This window comes from Fusarium oxysporum, chromosome 8 (genome assembly GCF_000149955.1).
Source record: "Fusarium oxysporum f. sp. lycopersici 4287 chromosome 8, whole genome shotgun sequence".
Classification (NCBI taxonomy): domain Eukaryota; kingdom Fungi; phylum Ascomycota; class Sordariomycetes; order Hypocreales; family Nectriaceae; genus Fusarium; species Fusarium oxysporum.
The window spans coordinates 1,214,801-1,239,071 of NC_030993.1; the positions used below are offsets into that span (position 1 = coordinate 1,214,801).

General features: G+C 49.7%; 8 protein-coding genes across 8 annotated transcripts; 6 read left to right on the forward strand and 2 right to left on the reverse strand.

Annotated features, from left to right (window-relative positions):
* Positions 1-476: 476 nt before the first annotated feature.
* Positions 477-3,676, forward strand: FOXG_18467 (uncharacterized protein). Its single transcript, XM_018398547.1, has 3 exons — positions 477-1,602; positions 1,666-3,220; positions 3,278-3,676. Exons 1-3 carry the CDS (start codon positions 844-846, stop codon positions 3,547-3,549), a joined length of 2,586 nt encoding a protein of 861 aa, XP_018236866.1. The 5' UTR covers positions 477-843; the 3' UTR covers positions 3,550-3,676.
* Positions 3,677-5,639: 1,963 nt separating this feature from the next.
* FOXG_18468 (uncharacterized protein) lies at positions 5,640-5,759 on the reverse strand (the record flags this gene model as incomplete). Its single annotated transcript, XM_018398548.1, has 1 exon — positions 5,640-5,759. The coding sequence occupies one exon, from the start codon at positions 5,757-5,759 to the stop codon at positions 5,640-5,642; it is 120 nt and encodes a 39-aa protein (XP_018236867.1).
* A 905-nt stretch (positions 5,760-6,664) lies between these two features.
* On the reverse strand, positions 6,665-7,222 carry FOXG_18469 (uncharacterized protein; the record flags this gene model as incomplete). Its single annotated transcript, XM_018398549.1, has 1 exon — positions 6,665-7,222. One exon carries the CDS (start codon positions 7,220-7,222, stop codon positions 6,665-6,667), a length of 558 nt encoding a protein of 185 aa, XP_018236868.1.
* Positions 7,223-13,019: 5,797 nt separating this feature from the next.
* On the forward strand, positions 13,020-13,371 carry FOXG_18470 (uncharacterized protein; the record flags this gene model as incomplete). Its single annotated transcript, XM_018398550.1, has 2 exons — positions 13,020-13,076; positions 13,132-13,371. The coding sequence occupies 2 exons, from the start codon at positions 13,020-13,022 to the stop codon at positions 13,369-13,371; spliced, it is 297 nt and encodes a 98-aa protein (XP_018236869.1).
* FOXG_03062 (uncharacterized protein) lies at positions 13,325-13,865 on the forward strand (the record flags this gene model as incomplete). The annotated part of the gene is made up of 2 exons (XM_018380571.1): positions 13,325-13,362; positions 13,655-13,865. The coding sequence occupies 2 exons, from the start codon at positions 13,325-13,327 to the stop codon at positions 13,863-13,865; spliced, it is 249 nt and encodes an 82-aa protein (XP_018236870.1).
* A 2,078-nt stretch (positions 13,866-15,943) lies between these two features.
* On the forward strand, positions 15,944-19,046 carry FOXG_03063 (uncharacterized protein; the record flags this gene model as incomplete). The annotated part of the gene is made up of 5 exons (XM_018380572.1): positions 15,944-16,232; positions 16,311-16,566; positions 16,632-17,419; positions 18,176-18,850; positions 18,901-19,046. 5 exons carry the CDS (start codon positions 15,944-15,946, stop codon positions 19,044-19,046), a joined length of 2,154 nt encoding a protein of 717 aa, XP_018236871.1.
* Positions 19,047-20,809: 1,763 nt separating this feature from the next.
* Positions 20,810-20,932, forward strand: FOXG_18471 (uncharacterized protein; the record flags this gene model as incomplete). The annotated part of the gene is made up of 1 exon (XM_018398551.1): positions 20,810-20,932. The coding sequence occupies one exon, from the start codon at positions 20,810-20,812 to the stop codon at positions 20,930-20,932; it is 123 nt and encodes a 40-aa protein (XP_018236872.1).
* A 1,144-nt stretch (positions 20,933-22,076) lies between these two features.
* Positions 22,077-23,990, forward strand: FOXG_03064 (uncharacterized protein; the record flags this gene model as incomplete). Its single annotated transcript, XM_018380573.1, has 1 exon — positions 22,077-23,990. Exon 1 carries the CDS (start codon positions 22,206-22,208, stop codon positions 23,988-23,990), a length of 1,785 nt encoding a protein of 594 aa, XP_018236873.1. The 5' UTR covers positions 22,077-22,205.
* Between the last annotated feature and the right edge of the window lie 281 nt (positions 23,991-24,271).

The window sequence follows — 24,271 nt, forward strand, 5'->3', positions numbered from 1 at the left end:
TCTCCCTCGACTCTGTTCTTAGCAACATTTACGACTTGTAAGTGTCTACTGGAAGATCCCACTTTCGTACTTTAAATTTGTTGACCGACTGCTCGAATTAGCCCCAACCATTCAGTACACTAAAGATAGTCCTCACGAACTGGCTTCTTTATTATACACGCCTGAGTCTCATTTTACCTTTCAATCGGCCTACTGAGGTGCGAGCGAATTCAATTGCAGTCTCGGCTTTGTTCTACCAGAGAATTACCCTCGCTGCTCTCTATTTTCAATTACATCCTCGCAACGCAGTGTTACTGTTAACTCTGCGTCATCTCAATCAGTATCATCCGATCTGAACGCCACCACTCCAAGCGGAAGCGCATCGATAATAACAAAAAAAAAAGAAGAAAAAAAAAAGAAAGAAAGAAAGAAAGAAAAAAAATTCCTTGTCAAGTTCTCGACCTAGCCAGACATTTTGTTTGGCCGCAAAACGAATCCTGGGTCTTCGTCACTATATCAGACATTACCCTACCTGACCCTGCTATTTGCTCCCTGGTCCACGCTGACAAGGACTGACCAAGTTCGACCCCTCCTCACGTGGCCTTGGCTTCAAAGTATATGGTTGATTGCCGTCATCCTGCACCACAGAACGATACGCCACGGCTGCCTCCACCCAGTCCAACGTCTGGCGTCCCAACGCTACCGCTTTTCTCCACGGCATCGCCCTTTGTCCAACGTTTCTCACGACTCGCCTCCGATTTCGTACCTTTGAAGTTTCTCTCGCAGCTGGCTCACAACAGCACACATAATTCGACAGCTCGGCGATCAAGTAGGCTTCGCAATCCTGTGTAGCCCCACGTCATCATGACGGACCGTCATCGCTATCCGTCCTCGGGACGAGCGGCCACCTTTGCAAACCATGCGAGAACTTCTCTGCCATCAAGCATTGGCTACACTTCTTTGTACGCTGGTGACATGCACGTCATGCCAACTTCGACCCGACAGCAGCCCATTTCGACGACACCACGAGGATATGTTACAACTACTTCTACAACGCCAACCCCGAACACCACCACCCGGACGTACGCCGTTACTCAGGATCCTCGTTCACACAGACCGACTACACGGGATGTCACACGTTCCCAGCGGTCCTCCACACTAGACTCTACTAGTCGACCCCCAGTAATTGTCATGACCACCCAGAAGGACCGCGCCAACGGTACGAGTTCTCATTCTTCCAATGCTCGCCCCGGAAGTCCCTTGCGGGATGACTACCGCTCGAGCGATGGGCAGTTTTATACACAACCTGCCTCATCTATACGTTCACACAGCACAGCCCGCTCCTATGCCGATCAGCCAGGAAACGACACTTATGCTCGCAACAGCAGAGACCGTAGCAACAGCTTGGTACGCGACGACCCCTACCGCAACAGTCGCCATTCTGCTATATACCAGAATAATCCCCGCCAGAGCTCTAGTAATATCGACTATGGGGATGACGGTTATCAGTACACTAATGCCGGTGAACTGGTTCGCTACGACCTCGATCATTCAGGCCCTGCGAGGACTCGCAGACGTGAGAGTTTCGACCGTAGCTACTACTTCACAAATGTGTCGTGGAGTGTCGTGGATTTGAACCCTGGAGGTAGCATGACTTGATGGAATTAATCATGACGGCATTTGTAGATGGTCTTATCACAGTTGAGGAGCAATCGGCAATACGATAACCGGGGCGGTCCTCCACCAAGTACACGAGGGTTTGACAAGATTCGAGGGTACGAAAGCCCACGGGATTTTGTTCCGATGCCCTCTAAGACCCCCGAACCGACCTCGGTAAAACAGGACACTCCCCTTGTTGCGACTACGGAAACCACAAGACGACCTCGGCCAGTGTCATTGTATCAAGAGGGACCACCCCGTTCTTCGCATCACGATGATTACTATCGGAGCCGAGAAGACGAAAGAAAAATGCGAGAATTTCGTGATCAGCCAGAATCCGAGCATACTTATGAGCCCGAGCGCGCATACGAGGCACCATACTTTCAAGATGACAGAGTTACTTCCCGTGGCTTCGGCATCCGAACTGACACTGCTGATGAACACGATGATCGCCGTGAACGTCGCCCGGAACAACCAAAAAAGCGATCAGATGAAGACTTGCCACGTGATGCTGATTATGAACGCGATGATCGACGCCGAGGCCGGCTTGATTCCAAAGACACTCGCCGTGAGAGACGTGAGAGTAAGAAAGGGAGCGATGATGACGAGAAGGAGCGTACTCGGTTCCGTGACAAGGTGGCCACTGGCTTGGGTATTGCTGCGACTGCTGTAGGCCTTGTGCCTGCCGTCAAAGACGACGACAAACGCGACAAAGATCCCGGCAGACGTAAAGGCTCTGATGACGAGCGCGAACGTGAACGTGAAAGAGACCGAGATCGTGACAGGCGGCGAGATTCGATGAAAAGCGAACGCCCAAGAATCTTGGAGCGAGATCTATCGCGACAGCGTGATCAATCAAGGCAGCGTGACCAGGATCGTGATTCCAGAGAGACCAGTCGTCGAAACGGGGAGTCTCGTAAGAGCACTGAAGCCGTTATCTCGTCATCTGATTCAGACGAAGCCAAAAAGTCCACTCGGAGACGTCGCGATTCAAATGCCTTCAATCCGAATGATACTTCTGAACTGCGGCATCTCAAGGACCAACTGGCAGCCTTGAAGACCACTGACAAAGAGAAGGAGAAGGAAACCCCGGTCGTGGTCGAAAATAAGTCACGGTCCTCTTCACCTACTCGAGAAACAAGAACAGCAACAGAAGCTCGTCCATTCAAAGACTCCTGGTCACCACCCGATTCCAAGCCATCTGGTCCTCCTGAAGAAGAATCCCGTGGCCGCGAATCCCAGCAGACCCCTCCGGACGACAAACAAGTCCGTGTAGTATCGCCTCCTCGCGATAAAAAGGATGAGAAGCCTCTCAAGGGTATCTTGAAACAGCCAAAGGTTAGCTTTCCAGAGGAGCCGAATCCCATTCGTGAAGGGGTTGCACCTCACAAGGAAGACAAGAAAGCCAGAGAAGCACCTGCAGGTGCAAAATGGACCAAGATCAGCCGTAAGATTGTTAACCCTGAGGCTTTGACCATTGGCAAAGAGAGGTTCGAGGTCAGAGATGACTTTGTCATAGTACTACGAGTACTTAGCAAAGAGGAAATTCAGGCGTATGCCTCAGCGACACAAGTCTTGAGAGGTACGTTTTAAATTTAGGCTTGAGACTTGGCTTGAGCTGGTGCTAATTGCGAAACAGAGAGACGTCGCCGCGACGATGACGGTGGTGATACGGATCGGGATCGTGACCGTGACGAGGATGACAGGAGAAGACATCATCGTCATCGCCGCCATCGGGACGATGACTCTTCAGACTACGAAGACAAGGACCGTGACCGTGACCGTGACCGCGAACGACGCAGGCGTCACCGAGATGAGGAAGAATATGACACCCGGTCAAGGGATTTGGACCATCATCATCACCACCACCACCGAGCTCAGCGAGAACGCGAGCCCGTGCTTGAGGCTTAGTGAGAGAAAGAGTGTTGAAATCACCATACCACTATGGCTGAATGTTTTGATCGAGTATTTAAGCGTTGCATCAAATGACTCTAATGGTAGGGGTTTTTTTTTTTTTTTTTTCTTCTTTTTCTTTTATCAGGTATATATTGAGCGTTACCACATATCACACATCAAGCATAAAAACCGGGCGATTTAGCGACGCATTCTGGATATACAAACATAAAATAAAATACATTTTGGTTCAGATTGTTCCTGCATTATTTGGCACCCGTCCGCCCTATATGATTACATAGTTCTGAGTGAAGAAACAGAGTTTCAACAGTCGACTCGCAAATTTCTCGGATCTCGGCCTAGAGGATCTCGTTGGAACGGCACGAGACTGTCTTCAAGTTTGAAGACTGGAGAAGAGGGCTAGTGAAGGTACGTCACAGATTGGGTAGCAACATTTCATATTGGGTGCCTACAGTGGCAAAATGGTGAAGAGATGGGACTAAGATGTGATGGAGAGGTTGAGGCTTTCTTGGCTGCTAACTAAGGAGTTTGCGGGTATCGTATTTGCTCTTGTTGTCCAGGTCCATTCCATGTTTCACGACATTATAAGAACGAACCTCCAAGTTTGCAGCAACAAGTTCAGCTAGTTCCCTTTCATCCTGGATGACCCAGAAGATGCAACCAGTCCAATGTCCGCTTCGTATGGTAACAGAAGTCGTGACGAGGACCATAACCTACGCCAGCGCCCGCATCAAGATGAAAGAGGGAATCGAGGCTTCGCACGGAAAGCTTCCTCGTCACCTTTATGCTGGCTTCCGTAGTTCCATTCACTTCACCGTCCAAACATATGTTCGAGCCATGATCACCCATCTCCTCCAGCACAAGATGTCGTACGACCTCCCTGTCTGGGCTCAAAGCCGCTACCCGTGGTTCATCTGATACATCATGAACGAAAAGGCCGTGCATTGGCACCTCCACACTGAAGCAGAACGTTTGGATGTGATGTTACGTGCAAGTATCCTGATGCGTTAGGCACGGGTAGAGGCATGAGAGGAATGAAGCTGAATCATATCGACCCCTCTCATCCTTCTCAATAACGTCAAATTTCTGAACTTGCCCCGTTTACGGTGATTCGTTTGCACTCATCATATACTGGCGGTACGAAATTGGGCAGGGAGTTGAAGCTACCACCATGGCTTGACTCTCGCGATCAGTGTCCGAATGAGCGAACAAAAAAAAAAGGTGTTATGCACGAGACGACCATCTAAAGGGGTTTTTAGAAGCTCTGCCTAGTGACTGAACTTGTTGGGGCCCTCTATGACAACAAGGGAGATGGCAGGAAGTGGTATAAAGGTCACTCACTGTCTTAAATTGCGTGCGGTGTTGAATCAACATGAGATCGGAGCTGGACAAGTAGAAGCCGTGATGAAGAATGCATGCGTTTCAAGTGTCCATTTCCGGCTGTGGAAGCACCTAGATGATCTAGTCTTGTTCAAAGTATAAAAACGGACTTGGCGGCTGCATGATACTGCCCCGAGTCGTGACCGTTCCAGGCTGGCACAAGACAAGCCATTCGGTGTCAAATTATCAAATGTTTTACTGTCCACTCACCCCAAGAATAGCAACTCAGCAGCCACGTCCCAAGGGGAGCGACGCCCAACCGCCGATCTCTGGCTTGATTGTGGCGGGGATAGAGGACACGTCTAGATCTCCCCACCTTCGGAGATGATTTTAGACTGTGACAAAGGCCGGCCTACCGCGAATGGTCGCTGAAAATGCAAGTTATTGTACCCCTTTCCCCATCTTATCACATTGCGTGGCTTCGAACGACTCTAGCCGGCCAATGAGCCGTATCATGTGCTAGTTGTTTTCGAGACTAATAAATGGCATGTCTCAACATTTTCGAGGAGACGGCGGATATTTTTCCGCCTCCGAATGCATTTTCTTGGTAGAGGCAATGGTCTCAACCACGATGCATTTGAAGATTAGCTTTGCGTCTCTAGTATAAGATATCAGCCGCGTGGGGAAACAGGCAGCATGTCAGGGATCTCACGGGATATTCAGAAATGACAGGGGGCTACTATTCAAAGCAGGTGTTGACAGGGCCTCTAATCCCTACCATGTGCTAGCATGTATATGTATGCAGATTCTCGTTTGCCATCGGTACGAATGAGCTTCTCCAACTCGAGTCGGCGGGCCGCACAATGCTTGCGGTTCTGGATCATCATGATTGTGCTTAAAGGGATACCATCGGAACTATTGTGGGATTGTAATCGGGCTTCATATGATTCCAGGCTTCTCTCAGTTAATAGCAGTGGCTGGGTGGAACGAACGAATCGTCAATGCATGCGAATCTGCAGAGTGGTATGAGTCGATTTTACTGACTCCTCCAAAGGTTCCTGTGCTTCCCAAGCTGCCTCTTCATACTGGTGGAGTCTTCATGTCAGCGTGGCCAGGTTTTTCGACTCGCTATAGGACCCCTGGCTCTTATCAATTGTCCTTTGATTCATTGATGTGAGGGACAATAACTGTCTATGTCCTTGACGGCGTTCAATCAAAGATACTCCAAGTGTCAAGGAGATATCCTATGCCTTGATTACTATAAGCTTCTTGGTGACCCTGATAGGTATGCCTCGACATCGGATTTCTGTCATCGCCCATCAGCATTTGGTCCAAATTGACTCTGTTTGTTTTATCGAATGAATGCTTTCCGTCTTGGGAATATGAGGTAACAAAAAGCTCCTGAAGGTACCTATGACGTTGTCAGTGAGTCTGAAGTAGGTGTCGGTCTCCTTCTATCTCTGTCATGAACTAATAGTATATATCTGTATTCATCTTTCACGCTGCTGCTGAGCGGCTTATATGAGAGGTTTTGTGAAGTAGTTGTGTGACTGCACATGGAAACAGCATTAATCTGATATGAAGGTAACTAATCTGAGGTAAAGTGATCATGCTCCATATATTCACGAATGGATCTCAATCAGAAGTATGGGCTGTTTTCCTTCAATGCCCAGGTGGATCCGTCAACAACACCGGCAGTTGAGTTGGTGAATAGGAAGAGAGCCTCCCTGGTAGCTTGGGTCGAGCTCGGCTACACATTGAAATTTCAATTCGGTTACAGAGCTCCAGGAGGCTATCTGTAGGTCTTTACGCGCAAAGTTCTCCCACGAACCACCGTGGAAGCGGAACTCCTTGCCGGTGATGTCGTCTCAATTAGTCTTTTTGAATACTTGTGCTGTATGAAGCACCCCTGTCCGGGGATGACGGGCGCACCCCTTCTTTGCATCTTGGCTGTGCCTGGAAATGGCGGACCCTGGTCCAGCCGGACACGCAGTCCCAGTGTCCCACAACGGCTGGTAGTCGCTCGAGTTGAGTGTGGGCTCACATCCCTGACCGACATTCCAGACATGGGTCGGTAGGAACCAACGAAGGACGTAACTCCAGTAAAGAGATTGAAGGTGCAAAGACTCGCCAGATAAAGTCGTTGGTGCGCGCGACATTGTATAATAGCTATCGTTGGTCTGGTCGTATACGATTCCGAGATGGGGATTGTGGAAGATAGGGGTGACTCAACTATTCTGTGGCGTGTAATGGTGTTCTTGCTCATTAGGGATCTTCGAAAATAGCCCAGTATGTCTGCTACCATAGCCCTCGGTTTGTAAGTTACATAGGTGTTTGCAGTCTGGTTCATAAATCCCGAGATTGTGCCAGGATACGATTTTAAGCCCTGAGCCCAGATCAATCTTGAACGGTAGGGCTGCGAGGATGGCTCAAGACATCGTCAAGAGTTTCGTGGGTTAGCTTGCGGCGACAACTAGGCACAGCACCTCTGGGCCCATGATCGCACATCGTGGATGGCAGTACCGGGTCAGGGTCTGTGACAGCCTTGTGCATGTTGACAGGTGGTGCCCATCAAACACAAACCAAGCCCATAACGAACGAGTGTCAAGAAATCGCGGATCTATGAAAGGCCCCGGCCAGATCTGACGATAGCGACAGGCAGGGCTCGGATAACTAATTGTATGAGGCTGCTGAATTGGAGCGCTTGAGCAGGCACGATGTGCAATGGCTTTGAGGGAATGATATGTATTCATTCAATACACCCAAATACAATGAAGATGCGTATTCAGGCTGCAACTCCGAGGTGGGCTGAGTGTGAAGCCAACTTCCATCCTGATATCCTTCGGCTGTGCCTCGGAGCGCAGCGGGGAACACGGGTTCAGTGGCGGTAATGTCGTTGCGCTGTTTCTTGAACTCCAATCATGGACTGCAATGCAAAAGTGATCATGTTGTTTTCGACAGTTGCTTCAGTGGACTAATACCACAGGGAGTATGGGACCACACAAGTCAGTGCAGTAAGTTACTTTGCATCCTCTTTGAGGATGCCACAATCGACACTAGAGCAAAGTGAGAAGGTCCCTTGAACTGCAGACTCGACATCAAGCATGTAACGCGATGGCCGAGGTTGGTGACAACAGGTTGTCAGCCGTGCATGAGATGGGAAATGAGATGTTGATGAGTTTGACTCTGGGGCGACTTAGCGGCATCCTAAAATTAACTAGAGCCCAAGTTAGGAATAGTAACTTCTGCAGAGCAAGGCTTCACACACACCATCACTCCAGAAGTCCCTCAGACTTCGCACCACTCCCCACCTGCACTGCATGAGGCATCGGGACGGCTAGTACCATACATAGCGCTGAGCGTTGGCAGCTGGCGAAATAATGACAAGCTACAACGTACAAGTAGTAGGACAGCGATGGAGGGTGTCTCCAATAGGCTCTCGAGAGCCACTACAAAGTAGAGACAGATGGTGTTCCCATGTTCTGGAGAGGCTTGGGCCCGTTCCTGCTATGAATCTGCGGGTGAAAGGCCCTGTATGTTGATATGTTCGCTGCTGAATGTTGATTCGCAAGGCTGACATGAAGGTGGTAGTGGTGATGGTGATGATGTCGTCGTCGTTGTTGACGTTGGTCCAAAACCTTGATGTTTGAGTCAGGAACAAGGCGCGGGAGGCTGTCCAAGTACGGCACATGTTCCAAGCCACCACTTTGCCTCCGGTGGGGGCATCCTTCCTTGTAATTAAGCCGTTGGCGAAGGAGAGAGCCACAATTCGAAGCCGTCGAACTCACATGAGATTTGGCAGGAGCGTGGGCGTCAAGCTTTCCGTAGGGCAGGATGTTGGAGAATCTCTACATCGAGGTACATAGACTCTCAGTACCTTCTTTACCTTACACCCCCAGGTACATCTCATAGCCCCCTTCACCTCATTCACCGCTACCCACTGGCGTCTCTATTAACGTCCGTTGTGTTATAGATCCAGCAAAGAGATGCACTATTACACCAACTTCGTACATGCCGTGTATGTATTACGTTGTCCTTCGTCGCAGCGAGTCTAGTGTAACATAGAACGCACGTTCTCCCAGGCTTGAATGCGCATAATGCGAATACACAAACAGGCATACATGAAGTTGTGGTTTGTGCTGGCGCTAAGTGGTTCTTTCTGAGGCTCAGTTATCAGCGGCATCTATGCCAAGATTGGGAAATTTCTGCTCCAGGACTAGAATAGTCATTATTCTGGCGGTTCCTAATTCATGATGGTTGACTCTCAAGTGGGTATCTCGACACTAAATTTGGTGTTGGTGGCCTCTCGGATTGTCATCTCGTAACGTCGGTCGCTTATTTAACTGATTTTGTCGTTTTGAGTAAAATTTTCCGTCCATACATTTGACGCAGCGTCAGCCCGCGTTTCTTTGGAGGTATTGATCGCTCATGTTTACAGCCATGTCCAACGTTGTCGCTGAATATTCACTCTTTACTTCGATTATCAGTGTGCACCAGAGTTTTAAGCTACCTTATGCCACACGGACGGGCTATAAATTGTCATGGGTCACCCATTGCCGCGGGCTCTGGCAAGGGGCTTCCCTTGAGCTTCATGCCTCCCCTACCCTCCATCTCCCCCCCATGGTCCATCTCCACAACTCCGAGTCGACGGACCACCCGCGACAACCCTGGTCTCCCGCTCCCAGCATTCAGGTCAGTTACCGGGTTGGGTGACGACGGTATCTTTGAGGTTGACCGTTGGACGTTGAACCTTAAACAGGGGCTTCCCACCAAGATGCAATGCTCGACTTGGAACTCGGTCGCATATTACATGCATTGGGACACCAGTCTGGTCATGCTGTTTCGACGATTGTAATGATAACCTTGCAGTTACCTATGCGCCCTGTGCGGGAATCGCCAATTCTGTTTGTTTTCTTGCTTCGTCACGTCGCTTGATTTCAGTGTTGAGTTATCCCTAAAATCACTGTATTGGTAGATCAATACGCCAGAATCAAATGTCTGGTAAGGTTTTTTGTGAATCACCTGACTTAGTTATATCACCTTGATTCTAGACAGCATACCCGATAGTCTTGATAATAACCAAGTGATTAATACTACATACATACTGAATCTTTCCTGTCATGTTCCTTCCACTATACTCAAAATATATCACCAGTGTTACCTTGCCTACCCTGTACACATTTTATTATCCGGATCCAGTGCCTGGTGCTGAACCCTGCCCCTTGAAAGGCTTGTCACCTGCACGTACTCCCGCGAGTAGCTAGGTGGCATAGGGTGGCTGTCAGGGTTCCCCCCCTGGCCGCGCAAAGAATCTGGAGAGAATGTCTCTAGAACAACAAACCTGACAACAGCAAGGGACATGCTCAAGAGCAGTTACAAGCTTATAGTATGGGCCACTAGACGATCACAAGCCCCCCAGCACGAAAGGAATAGATCTGTCGGGATACAGTTCTGCCATGTCGCCCAGGCAGTACGATAGATTTCAAACTGTTCGTGAATTTCCTAGACCGCTCAAATACTGCACAGTAGAAAGTTGCCACATACGCCATGGTTTATGTCCCCCTCAGGTGCGCGTTTTGGTCTTAAATTAGTGAGAAGTTAAACGCGGTGGCTTGAGGTGGAAGACTGGTCTCATGTAACGACCAGAGCCCAAACCTCAAATTGTCTCTGCTTCGGTACACCCGTTTCAAAGCTTAAATACCAGTAACTTAGACACCGGTATATTCCTTTGTCATCCTGACATACCTTGGGGAGGAGCAAAATTAAAATCGTCATACAGCAACAAGAAGAAAAGAACGACATCTATAGCCAGCTTCTCTGCTCTAGTAATAACCAACCACTCCTCGCACAACCCATCGTCCAGTGAACCGCATGTCGCTCTAGCATCCACGTACTCGTTGGTTGTGTCCAGCTACGCGAATGCTGGTCATCCCGATGCCGATTCTAGCCCCCGTGTGACCATGTCAAGATCATCAATCTGCAGCAATCCATGTGGACTGCCTGAGCCCTTGTCCTCGAATACATGCCACAAAGGCTCGTGCTGCCACAAGATTTAGGTCAAATTGAAGATCTAAACACATGTATGCAACCCATCTCGCACTGCGTCTCGCACTGCAACATTCCACAAGATCATCAATAAGGGACGGAAGCATTTATAGCATCACCGACAACCTGAACTACTTGCGTACTTGAGCTGAACACCGCATAACTAGGTGGACCGTGGCCAGACCGCCGGTCGTTTATTCCCAAAGCAAAGCACTTAGGTATTTGTCTTCACAGGACTGGATGCTGTTTATACAAGGGGAAGTTATCTACTATTTAGGCCATTGTTTCCCGCTTCATCACAAACTAAGGCAGTCCCTGCTTCACCCATTTCCCGCGCCGACCAGAGTTAGCGTTGTCCCAAGTTTCTTTGACAGGCAACGGTTCCACCCACTACAATCGAAGCCTACGACGTCTCGTTTTGCCAACGGTCCGTTCAGTTAGGTTGGGGGACTAATAATTCCAGGTACCGAATTAAGCCGGATACGCTGCGCTAGCCGGTACTCTTCCACAACCAGAACCAGTTGGGATTCTCTTTGGTACCCCTGATAAGGTAGGTTAGCCATTACCGCCGTGCAGCTCCCCGCCCCCTGCCCTCACATGGCCGCCATCTGTCTTGTTTTGCTTCCCGAGCTTGCTTGGTTTGGGCCCTAGCACATACATCAACACTGATCAAGTGCTTTGTCTTGCGCGAACCAGGCTCGCTATTGCGGATTTGGTAGCGCGTTACAGCAAGCTCGGGTCGCGAAGAAGGGATATTGTGTCTCCGCTCATTTTATTGTGATTGCTGCCCAGTGAGCATCAGAAGCCGCTCTCCCGGGCCCAAGTTCCAAGCCAGGCCAAGTCAGGAGTGTGATTTCACTCAAGTTCACGCCCTGTAATTAAGGGCCCCGGCATGACTAAAGTCCCAGAGACAGTTGGCGGCCAGGGCTGGGGCAGTATATCTTGCAGGGCCGCGCTACCTTGATCTCTTGTCGCTGTTCTTTTTAATCACATTATCCCAGCTAAGCCCTGGCCGTTTCTGACAGTTGCCAGACCACTCTGCGAACACACGCTCTTAGTTGAAAGGGTGTCTTACCTACAGAGCTCATCCTTGTTGATGTCACCGTCCAGAAAAGGTACGTGTGCGTCCTCAACCTGCATAGAACATCTCGAGACGATCGCGAAGCAATACCTGAACTGACACGAGACCATGCGCAGCAGTGATCAAACTACATCTCCATATTACTTCGAAGAAGGCCATCGCGACAAACAAACCGACCCTCCGGCATCGCACTATAGTCGCAGCTCCTGAGCAATTCTCGAAAGTTTGACAGGGATCCGCGCTCCTGGAACCAGCACGTGGAAAACGTTACCAACAACCTCTTGTGTGCCACCTTCAAGAAATATCACAGCCACTGCTTGTTGTCTGTTGCTACGCCACTTCAAACACGATTACTAGGTGCGTCGAATTTTATGGTCCGTTTGCTCCTCGCTGCAGCTGCAAAAGATACAAAGCTGCAATTGTCCTACGGTGTCGTTTTTCTCCCACGAAATTAGGACCCGCAGAGGCTTACTAGTATATTTTACTAGTGGCTTCCTGCACGGCTTAAGGAGACGACCATCCGATCATCATTGCCTGCATCCTTTTACCAGCGTAAATAAATTGAGAGAGGACCGAGTTGATTTTTATCCTATTTCACCATACTGACATGCCGCGCCTTCTAGATTAGCGACTCTGTTTCAGACTCAAGGCGCCACTCCGTCTCACTCGTTAATCACGACTAAGTCAAACGACGACACTTGGCATCCCACAACAATTTTAGGAAGCTCTGGTAAGTTCGTTCTTCGAAGGCACATCCCTTCCATTCCATTCAGATCCAGAGACTGCATCCTGGAAGAGGACCTTGGTTGGCGGATCTCTATCTGACGCACAACGTACTGCTTATACGGGACTGATAATCACGCCACTTTGGCTATGGTCTACAACGAACATCCTAGTAGAGCATGCGCTGTGTGTCGACCTAGCTGGCTCAAACTGCGCTTCCGCTTTAACCAGCAGATTGCTAACGATGAGCATTTGACAGCACCGTTGACGATTTTTACCATTCCCCATGACTGTCAGCATGTCGTCGAGTCGCCAAATGCCGGGCAACTTCAAACAGGAGCATGGAATACATCCTGTAAGTATCAACTCTTATTGTTCTGTTTGTCTTATCGATTTGCATTTTGTGCAAGAACCTGGAATCTATTGCCTCAGCAAAACTATGGCTAGGCCACTTCAGTGACGACCATCAAATGACATCGACATCGTTCGCGTCGCGGCTACCGACGCGTCTGGGAGACCCAGCATCAAGTGAAGGCTGGAGTAGGCTGTCTGTCGTTACAAGTTCCCGGGAATACCAAGATTTCGAGATGCGTCCCGCGCAATATGCCTGTCGCAAGCTTGACCAGGTCAGGAGCCCCAAGGTGGGTTGAGCAGGGTATCTCTTGTTTCACCATGACCGGGGCCGCCGCAGGGATCAGGGGAGGGGGTGAACAGCTCCAGCCTTCTTGACCAGATGCTCATTTCAAATCCCAAAAATGGGAGAGACAGACCAGGCTGAGGCGAAACATTGCGACGTATCCTTCTCGACAACCGCGTTGAGGGAAACGGCCAGCGACCTCGCATGCACTAGCCACACCGTTCTGTTCAAGCCATCAAGCCATATTTTGGACGCAACGGGAGTGCGCAGACACTATTACAACTGCCATTCACCAGCAATCACGAAAGCCAAAATTTGGGTTTTCGAGGTGCCACAGAAGCGCCACCAAGGCCAAAGTTTGGCTGCTATCCACTTAACGGTCGCGAGGCTGGCGACACAAGAATGCAAGTGTCAGTCAACCTGCCGACCAAGATGTCCACCACACCAAGCAGTCCAAATCTCGTCAATGACGCGCCGCGGCTGCGCGGAGCAGCACCCGGTGGATGATGCCTGGGAAAGACGCCGAGAAGGACGCTTAACTCAGCTGAGAAACGTCTTAATTTTCTTTTTGAGATGACAATACGCGACCAAGAACACCAGAACAGCGAACGCTTGGCGACCCTGACCGCACTATTCTAAGTGGGTACAGACTGTATCGGCGGTGCTCTTCCAGTGGGGCGCTGGGCTGCAGATACTGGTCTGCCCATCCTGATTCAGGGCGTGGCAGAACGATCATCAAATGTCAAATGTCGACAGAGGGAACAACAGGACGTGACGTGAAGAACTGAACGCACAACCTCGCCTACATGCATCCTTTTCACTGCGTTCATCAGCATCACCACTAGGATACACCAGTGGTGACGTACTGCATTGACATCGAGCAAGCGGCCTCTTGCAGGAGCAGGCTGCAATATCCACAGCCGCAAGCCTCGAGGGCCCAGTTCATCTAGAAGGAAACAAGCACCTATACGCGAGATTTCGCGCATCAACGTGCGGTACTCTGCAGGTACCTGGACCCGGACGGAACTCTGTACACCATTGCTCCCGCAGTCAGTGACCGTTGCGCGTCAGTCGAGTTGAAGCTCCAAATCTCTAGCCGGGCCATTTTGGGGGCGGGCCAGCGCGAATGACCAGGGGATTTGAGATGGGACCATCAAAGTCGACGGTTGAAAAGACGTTATCCACACCGCCTGTGGCCAAAATAGGATCACCAGGGAAAAGCCAATCCCGGTGTATTCCTGGCCCGTTGGCTAGCCCCGGTTCTCGTGTTCCCTATTGGGCAGCTGCTCCTTTCTGGGCGCCTTGGTGAGGCGACCATTGGCCACTTAATCAAACCCAGCCGACCCCTGTCACGTTTCTTCCATGCGTTGTCCTCCCCGGAGACATCTGCTTGGGCTGCCGACACACGCTACGCAACAGTACCTCGACTTGCAGGTACAGAGGGACAAGTACCTACCGGCAGTACATCCTCATCATCTTACCCGTATCCTCCAGCCCGTGGTCACCCCTCTGTCCCCTTTTTCTGAAAATTGGATGGGTCGAGGTCTGAATGGGTGCATAGCTGGAGTGTTCTTTTCCGGTTCTTGAAATCGAGTTTGAGCTTTCGCAGACACACCACCCCGGTTGCACCACTTGCACTTATTCCCACTCCTCATTGTGTGTCGCTGCTGTGGGCTTTGTACTGCGATACCTATTACTGCTTAAGCTGGTGAACCCTTCTCAAAGGACATTCACTAGTTGTCCACCGCTCCGGTCTCTTGATCCCAAAGTAATTTATGCTCCTGGGGAATCCTGCGACAGGGGTGTCGTCGCGGACTGGCACAATTGCAGCACTTTCATATCATCCCTGTCCATTTCCAGGCAGACCCCTCCCCTCTTGACAGCATTTTACTCTAGTTGAACCCTGACCTGGTGGCGCCCGCTCAACTGCCAGACAAGCCTCGTACTCCTGGTTCCTATCCGCTGGCTCAACAGTTGCATCTTAATTGAGCACTTGCCTGGTCTGCCATCCCATTAACCAGCTCATTACCCATGGTCCAGTCGCCCATTCTCTATTATCCACTTGAGATCATACCTTGTTCTCATCCCCATACTGCAATCTTGGTTCAAATACCCGCTCCCCTGCCCCTTCGTTTCCCCCCCGTCGCCCACCCTCTAGCACACCCTTCGTTCGATCGATCTTGTCTTCTGGCGCTCCAAAGGCCTGCTCTCTTTTCCTCGTCCCTGGCACACGAGCTTTAACCTTCGAGACGGAGACAGTTTGAAGGTACCAATTGCCAATCTCTCTCCAACCACATCCAGCCAAGCGGTATAGCCACCCCCCAGTGCCCTCCATCCCGTGTTCTTCGCTGTAGCCCTCGAGAACCGGGTTGCTTTATCATTATTACCACTCCGAGCCTAGCCCGCCTCACCCGTGCAATCCCAGTCCTCACCAGGGGACATCCACTTAAACCAGCTCCCCAGACCTGGGTACTGGCAAGGGGAAAATAAAACACCAACGCGTCCTTGACTTTTATACTATTTTCTTTCTTCGACCCGTGCCTTATAGCTTCATTTTTTTCACACGTCACGTCCATGTCTGACTAATGGGTCTTCTCTCTATGCAGCATCATCCACAGCACCAGCAACAGGGTCATCCGCCTTCCCAACACTTGCAACACTCGCGACCCCCGAGTGTAGTTCACCAGCAGCATCACACTCAACCTCACCAACCGCCACAACAGCAGCATCCAAGCGCGTACTCGTCCACGCATTCCCTTCCCCAAGGGTACCAAACCAGTGCTCAGCCGCCTAGCAATCAGGACAACCTCAACTACTACAACCATCCAAGCCCTTACAGCACACCTGGTGCCACAAGCGGATACACATCCGCAGGTAAGTTCTTGCTGGCTTGAGAGCATCCCATTTTCGAAGTTCGCGTTTCAAGACAGTCACTTACATTACGCAACGTAGATACCTCCGATATGATGGCCGCAGCACAAATGCCGAGACCTCCCTACCCTCCTATGTCCTACCATACGCCTCAATCCAACTCCCCTGCTTCAGTCGCATCGCCCTCGCAACATGATCAACACAGAAGCATCTACGGCCAACCCCCATCGCAGCATCTTCAACAATCTATGTACTACCAGCCGCAGAATCAATATCAGACCATGCCTCCTCAAGCTGCCGCCTCGCCCTATGCGCAACACGCGCCACACCCCCAACAGTCCATGACATCGCAGCCCACCATGATGATGTCTCAAACCGCACCCCAGAACCCAAATGACGCAGCATGCTGCGCAACATGCGCCCGCAGGGAATGACCGGTAGTCCTCGGCCCAAAATCGAGCCTCAGGTGCCTCTGCAGCTCCAGAAGCCTCAGTCATCTCCGATGCAGCAGGCTCACCACCCTCAAAACGGCGGACAACTGCAGAGCCCAGGAAACACCACGCCCGGTGTCAATCCAAGCGCAGCACCGGGACCTATCCCCGCCACAACCCCTCTCGTTGTCCGACAAGACGGTAATGGTGTACAGTGGATAGCCTTTGAGTACTCTAGGGACAGGGTCAAGATGGAGTACACCATCCGCTGTGATGTTGAGTCCGTCAACATTGATGAACTATCACCAGAATTTAAGCAGGAAAACTGCGTCTACCCCCGAGCATGTTGCCCCAAGGACCAATATCGCGGCAACCGCCTGATGTACGAGACCGACTGCAACCGTGTTGGCTGGGCTTTGGCCGAGCTCAACATTCCCCTCAGAGGCAAGCGAGGACTTATCCAGCGAGCGGTCGACAGCTGGCGCAATAGCAACCAAGATCCCCGACTTCGCAGCAGACGAGTTCGACGCATGGCAAAGATGAACCAGCGCAAACAGGTTCAAGCTTCTCCGCATCCCGGTGCGGCTCACATGCCCGGCCCCAGCGGGCCTTCAGGGATGCCTGGAGGTCCAGGACCCATGGGACCCGGTCCCGCCGCAATGGGCAAACCTGGTCTCGGCAGCATGGGTCAACCAATGCACCACCACCAGCCAGGAGCTCACCCTGACGGTACGGGACAAAGTGGAGGAGATGAAGTTGGTATGTTCCACCAGATGTGATTGATTTGAACGACACTCGTGTCGGCGTTTGCACATGGCTTTTTTAGCCTCCACGCTCCCATCTGCCTCGCCCCTTCACTACCCCTCAACTCATCGCACCGCACCGCATCATCAAAAGCTCTGCTTGACCAACGTTGTGTTGATTAATTGATACCAAACGCACTTTGTTTTTTTCCTTACTGTCTTACAAAATCTGTTCCTCCGCCGCAGCGGCTGTATCTACGTCTTTACTATCTCCATTGTTTCGGTTCGCGGTTCGAAAGTTTGGGAAATGGGTTTGTCATCTCCTTTCTTTGTGTTTTCACTGCCTGTCAAAGACGACATAGGCGGATGTTACTTATATCTATACAGCATGCCGCAGTGGCTCTCGAGGGATTATGAGGAACTCTTTATTTGTTTATTGGCACAGTTCTGTACATTACCATAAAGTCGCGCCTGCACAGTTGCTGCTGCTACTGTTAGTTGTTTGATTTGCTGCTGGGTTTTCGCGACTCTTAGACGAGTTCAATCTGCCAATTGGCTTTAAAAGTTACCGTTTGTCTTTGGTTGCCTCACTTAGATCAACCTTGCAAGCCATATCCCTTCGTTCTGCTTTAATCCCTGAAGCTAGATACTCTGAGTTTGGTCATGTTTTGCATTTGCTGTCGCTACTGCTCATCCTATCCACGCCTTGTCATCATAAGCACTCACGAACTGAATTTGTATTTGGAGACAAGCTAACAAGAGATGTTCATAGGCGATGGCAATTCCTACGAACACCATCACCACCAAGCCCCTACCGCCCAGAACCCATCAAGTAATGACGATGTGAGACCAGCCCATGTCTTTACTGGGTACAATAATCAGCCTTATCCCACTAGTGCGCCAATGTCTCACATGGCTCCTCACTCTGGGGGCGCTGTCCCAGCCAAGCGCCACAGCAAAGCCAACGCTGATGAGCCTGACGATCTATTCCCGGATATCCCTGAAGCTAAGAAGCGAAAGTTTATCCTTGTCGAGGACAACGTTCGCGGATCTCGTCTCCGGGTCAGGGTCACCCTCGAGGGCGTCGATACTAATGAGATTCCCGACAGCTTCCGCAAGGGTGCCAGTGTCTTCCCCCGCAGCTACTTTCCCCGGGAAATGCAAAGTCCTCCCCCTAGTGCCACCGGCTCGCGTTTCTTTGGTGAAGATCATGATGACGATGGTACCGAAGAGACCGAAGGCCGTGAGTCTAGCCGCCGCGGTGTTAATAGGACTGGCAAGGAGATGGTCAAGGTTCCCATGGGCGAATCCTCAGGCGAGATTGCCATTCCCCGAATGAGGAAGTCGACCCGGGGCAGGGAAGTCCGTCTCAATGATCTTGGCTACCGCATGGCCTGGCTACAGAGCCGAGTCTTTGCGGGTCGGACCGTGTTCTTGCAGCGAGCATGTAAGTTGTCACGATCACTCTTTGGTAAATTGATTATTAACAACTTGTAGTGGACTGCTACCGTAACAAGACGCGCGCTGCTATTGAGAGTGTCATGCAAGACGTCAAAACTGTTGCCCCTCATTACGAAACTCGCGCTGGCAAGAGGCGATGGAATGAACGCGTGCGACGTGGTGCGAAGGAAGACGACGAATAAAACCTATCCCTTTACTCTTTGGCCTTGTTTTTTTTTTATCAAACCCCAAGCTAAAACACTGTCCTTTTTGTTTTAAACATCCCCAGCTGCATCATCGATATTAGAGATTGGTTCTCTCATTGTTCGTCTCATATTCAACGATACCATTCTGCGATGGCATCCAATGGAGGTGTCTTCTCTCTTATTTACTACACCATTTTCTTCTCTTGACTTGTCGCGGTTGCCTTACCACTTTCTCTCGCATCAATATTGTTTTATCAAAGCTTACTGTTAGCTTTTCTCGCAAGCTTTGTTTTGTCGAAGGTGCTGGAGCTTAAAGCCTTTTTTGTCATCTAGTGGCTCCTGTATATTAATGCTACAAAGCAAGATACAAAGATTCCACAGGAATGGGAGCTACACATACAACAAGCTGCCGTTGTGAACATTAGGAATACCACATATGCTTGTTTGATCATAGCAGCAGTTGGTTCAGCCGGAGAATGGATTAATTACATATGGAAATGGAAGAAGAAAGAAGGGATGATTTAGTGCTTCGGTATCGGCCAAAGCCACCTTTATCATAATACTGTGTATTTATCGTTGGGAAGAAAAAATTATATTGTCTTTGGCCAGTAATGCTTTGATACTTTTGTGATATAATAATACAGCGTCTCGTAACGTCGTGTCAAGAAAGATGTTCATCTGTGTGAGGAGAACAATAGACGAGAGGAAAGCTTAACACTCATGCTACCTCAAAGGAACATGTATCTCAAGTATGCAATGTATTGTACCATGCCAATTTTGTCTTTATTCTCACATATTCGCACTCTAGCGCAGAGGAAGCACATTTCACATAGCTACTTGAGTTTAACAGCCACCTTGGTTCTTGGGCACTCTCCTAAGGAACCTAACATAGGTAGAAGTAACTGTATTCGTCAGGGCTGTTAGACTTGAGCTTATTCTAGAGAGTACATGGCTAGAAGCGCCTCTGTCGCTAGTATTCGGAGTCTTAGGTCTTATTTCTTCGTCACTTTTCAGATAAGTTCAAAGCTCTATGACGATATGCAAATAGCTCGGGAAAGTTGGCCATCTTGAGTCGCATGGCTTAGTATGCTAGTGGTATGTCGTCGAATTTCCAACTCTGTGAGTCTTGCGCTGAGCCTGGATTCAGTTTCGAGAGCTGGCACGTGAGCCAGAATTCGAGAAAGCACTGAATAATCCTGGGTCTTCATTGGCTCAGACGATCTGGAGTTCTCTGAGTGCGCGCTTTCGTGAGGTTGCATTGGTCCAGGTGGGAGAGCATTGATAACCGCGAGGACAATGTCACAGGAGATCAGCCATTAAGATTATTGTACATGATAAAGATATGCCACCGTCTAGCTGGGACAAGGTGACACAAGGTGGAGTGCCAAAAGACCAACTGGTAATACTATATGGATATTAGGGAGATATTGTGAGAGATATTGTGAGAGATACATCCAAATACGAAGAGGAAGACGAAGAACAAACACCAGATTTTGCTGTGACGGCAGTGCCCAGGGCCGTGTCAAGGGTTTCGAACCGGTTCATTACTATGCATAATCTGAAAACTGAACGCAAAATACTCGCTCGTGGTTTTATCAGACATGAGCGAATGGGGTCTAGCAAAGATAGTTGAGCTACTCACAGACATACCTCAAGAAAGAGGAGCCAGTCCGCGGACATTAATAAACCAGATAGTGAGATTCCTGTTTCCTTACAGGCTTACAACCGGTTTGACATTTCATTTGCACTAGAGAATCTAGATGATCTCGTTTGTATTCTTCTGGGTGTGGGCGCCATCAGAATTTCTCACCGTGTGTAAACCAATGATTGGTATGTTCACCTGCTATGGAGGTGCTCAGCTTAGGCACATTCTCAGGAGGTAGCATGCCAGATTCTTAAGAAAAAAAATCCCCAGACATGCAAGGCTACTCCAGAGAAACATAAGACTAGTAACCCAGATGTCATGCTGGACGAGTAGATAGTGACACCATAGGAATCCCGGGGAATTAAGATGACCTTCCAAGGCATTCAAATCGTAGGGAAAGGTAACCATTCAATTAAATCAACACTATGTTAAAACAGTAACCGTAAAATCAATCATGGAAATATAACTTGGAAGAAGGAATAGATACGTAGGGAGTTTTATATGAGATGCTGGCAAGGTTGTTGATGATTTTTATCAGCACAAGCGGTGAAAGTACATATCGTGACTACAGTCTAGAGTCATAGTCATTCGCGGAACTTATTCAACGCTTCTGGTGAAATAAGAGGTACCTTAAGTGAAAGATTATTCAAGCCCCATATGACAAACAAAGACGGATAACGGGTTGTATCTGATATGTCAAACAAGATAGGCGGCAGAATTGCTAATGGGTCGCCACTTTATGAGTGGTAAAAAGAGGAATGACAAGTGAGAACGATAGGATGTATGTGTTTACATGGAGCTGTTATTTATTGGCGCGAGGTTTTTAAGACTTCTTTTTCTCTTTCTTTTCTTTTTGGATGTACATGGTCTGTATTCTCGAAACAAGCCAAAGAAATGCTAATACATTGATTGATCTGCGGGCAGGACCATATTCTTAACCGAATTGTGTCCCAGACTCATCTGTACAACTTACAGTTAGACTGATAAAGGTGTTTCGAAGATCATATTTGAAGTATGTTGTGGCCGTTTAGATTATCGGTGATTGTGAATATGCCAAGAACCGAACCTTCGAAAGAAGCTTTTCTCAGCCAAACCAAAGATTCGACACAACACCCCCTGTCATGACCAATATAGTGGCTTAGCTTCAGCCCGAGACCAATTCCCACCAAAGCCAAGCCACGTAGGGTCTTTCAGCTGAGTGAAAAGCATGTCACTGGAATGCGGGTGGTATTTTTAGTCCTACCTATCTGAGACCAGGGTCTCAGAGCTACAGGAACAAGAGAAATGAAGACGACAGTGCTATGTCCCTTTCAGGCAAGTGCACTAGTTAGGTAACTCAAGTGCAAGGCAGTCACATTGTCAAGGCAGCCCGCAAGGCGTTAGAGCCTCCCTTTCACCCAACTCTTCCACAGCCCTGAGTTAACATCAGGCCTTTTCTTTCAACGTCGAATACACGTTATCTCACCATATAATCGTCTTGGATAAGACCACTGTATATTGCCGCTGGAAATATGGTCCGGACCCCTTATTACGACGGCAATCATCCGCCTCCCCTATTCGTCGCTGAACTTGACAGTGAGCCAGGACGTCCCGGTGATGCCCCATCTCATCATAGGCCAGATGGAACACCTGTGTTTGAGATGAGCGGCGAGCCAGTGCTTCCGCAGCATGGTCAAGATGGAAACCAATCTAGTCTTTCTAATAAGTGCCCGTCGTCCCTTCAGGCCCTGGGTGCGTCCAAACCAACACAACAAGGCCAAGAGGACCAGAACAAGCCAAGCAAAGACACATCCACTGCATCCCAATCTGCCATGGCCAATCCCTGGGCATACTTCGGACCCGAATCTTCGGATGATAAGTTAAAAGAGACGCAACGACCTCAGACAGACAAGCGTCGCCCATCAGAGCCAGTGTACAGACCCTATCCTGGCGATAGCGATGACAGCCCTCCAGAGGTTCCTCATGGCACACGGCCATCCACCAATCCTTCAAGCCCAGACCTCAAAAACGAGGACTATGCCTTCTATCCTGCACCGTTGAAACTTGCCCATCGTCCTGCCAATGCAACTTCCCCTCCTGCCTTCAAGGCGTATGTTCCTCCAGTGTCCCAGGAGTCATCTAATTTAGAGCCCAAGCCTTTAGGCCGGCCTGATAGGACCGACTCGCAGTCGCCAACGGCTCTAAATGCATATCGGCCATATAGGCCACATTCGACTCAGCCTCTTGCTTCATCTGTACCAACATCCAATACTCATCCTGCCACCGCGTCCTCTAATCAGAATGTCCCTCCTGCATCTCCTTCAAAGCCCCCAGAACAACAACCACCCGGGACAGTTTCCCACCAAATCACCTCGACAACACCTCCGAGCCACACTCCAAATCCTCCAGCTTCGGGTGCTACTCTGCCAAAGCCAGCTGCCAGTCTTCCTGCCTCCCCGAAGCCTCAAACGCAACAATCAGAGCCACAGCCGCAACGACAGTATGGCATTCCGAACGCTGCTCCGGCTCAGCCAATGCCTCCATCTACGTCGACCTATCTTCCCTCCCCTGTGACCCCCTCAGTCCAGTTATCCTCAGTTGTTTCTTCACCGGCAACTCCTGCGACGAATGCTGGAGTTCCCTTCACTCAGCCACAATATGCTGCTCACGTTGCTGTCCAGACGTACGCCCAGACACCTGCATCTCTAGTTGATTCACCTTCATCAGTAGCATCACCAGGTCCATCTCATCATGCTGGAGTGCCATTTGCACAGCCGCAATATGCTACTCCGGTTCAAGCACATAATTTTGGATTAAACCAATCCAACATAACCGTCGCACAAGCCCCGGCATCTGTTATGCCAACTTCGGCCAGCAACTCATCACAATCCACTCCGGTTCAGTTCAACTATGGTGTGCAGCAGCCAACTTATTCATCTCCAGTAGAACCAGCGCAAAGCACTTTGAATCAAGCATCCCCTCACCTACCCGCCCCTTATCAACAACCAATTACATCCGGGCCTAAGGTACAGCAAACACACGCGCAACAGCCGAACACGAGACCATATGGTACACCGGTGCCGACAGTGATCCCACAATCACCCCCACCTCCATATGCGTCTCAGGACACCAACTTTGGAGCTGGAGCGCAACAATCTGGACCAGGAAATCCCACGATGTATCAACCATCTCCAACCGGTCCTTACCCTCCTCAGCCTCAGTATTCTACCCAACCTACCTACGCTCCGGCTACTAGTCCCCCTTTGCCGAGTCACTCAGGAAACAGCCTACAGCCTCCGGCTTTCATACAGGAATAAAGATCAAGTGCAGAAACGGGGATGTGTTATGCTAGATGATCTTAGTGATGGCAAGTCATGTACAAGTCTGGTTGTACAAATATGGAATGAGTACCTACTAATGTTCCAAGGTCTGTCAAAGGAAGGGGGAAATGGTAAATACATAGGCCAGGGAAAATCGGATCAAGGACTCAATGAACATTTTTAAAAGTTTAGAAATGAGCGCATAATGCTATTTAAGAGGATGTACGAGTTTATGAAAGTCAATGGATGTTCACGGAGGCGAAAGGAAGTTCTGTATC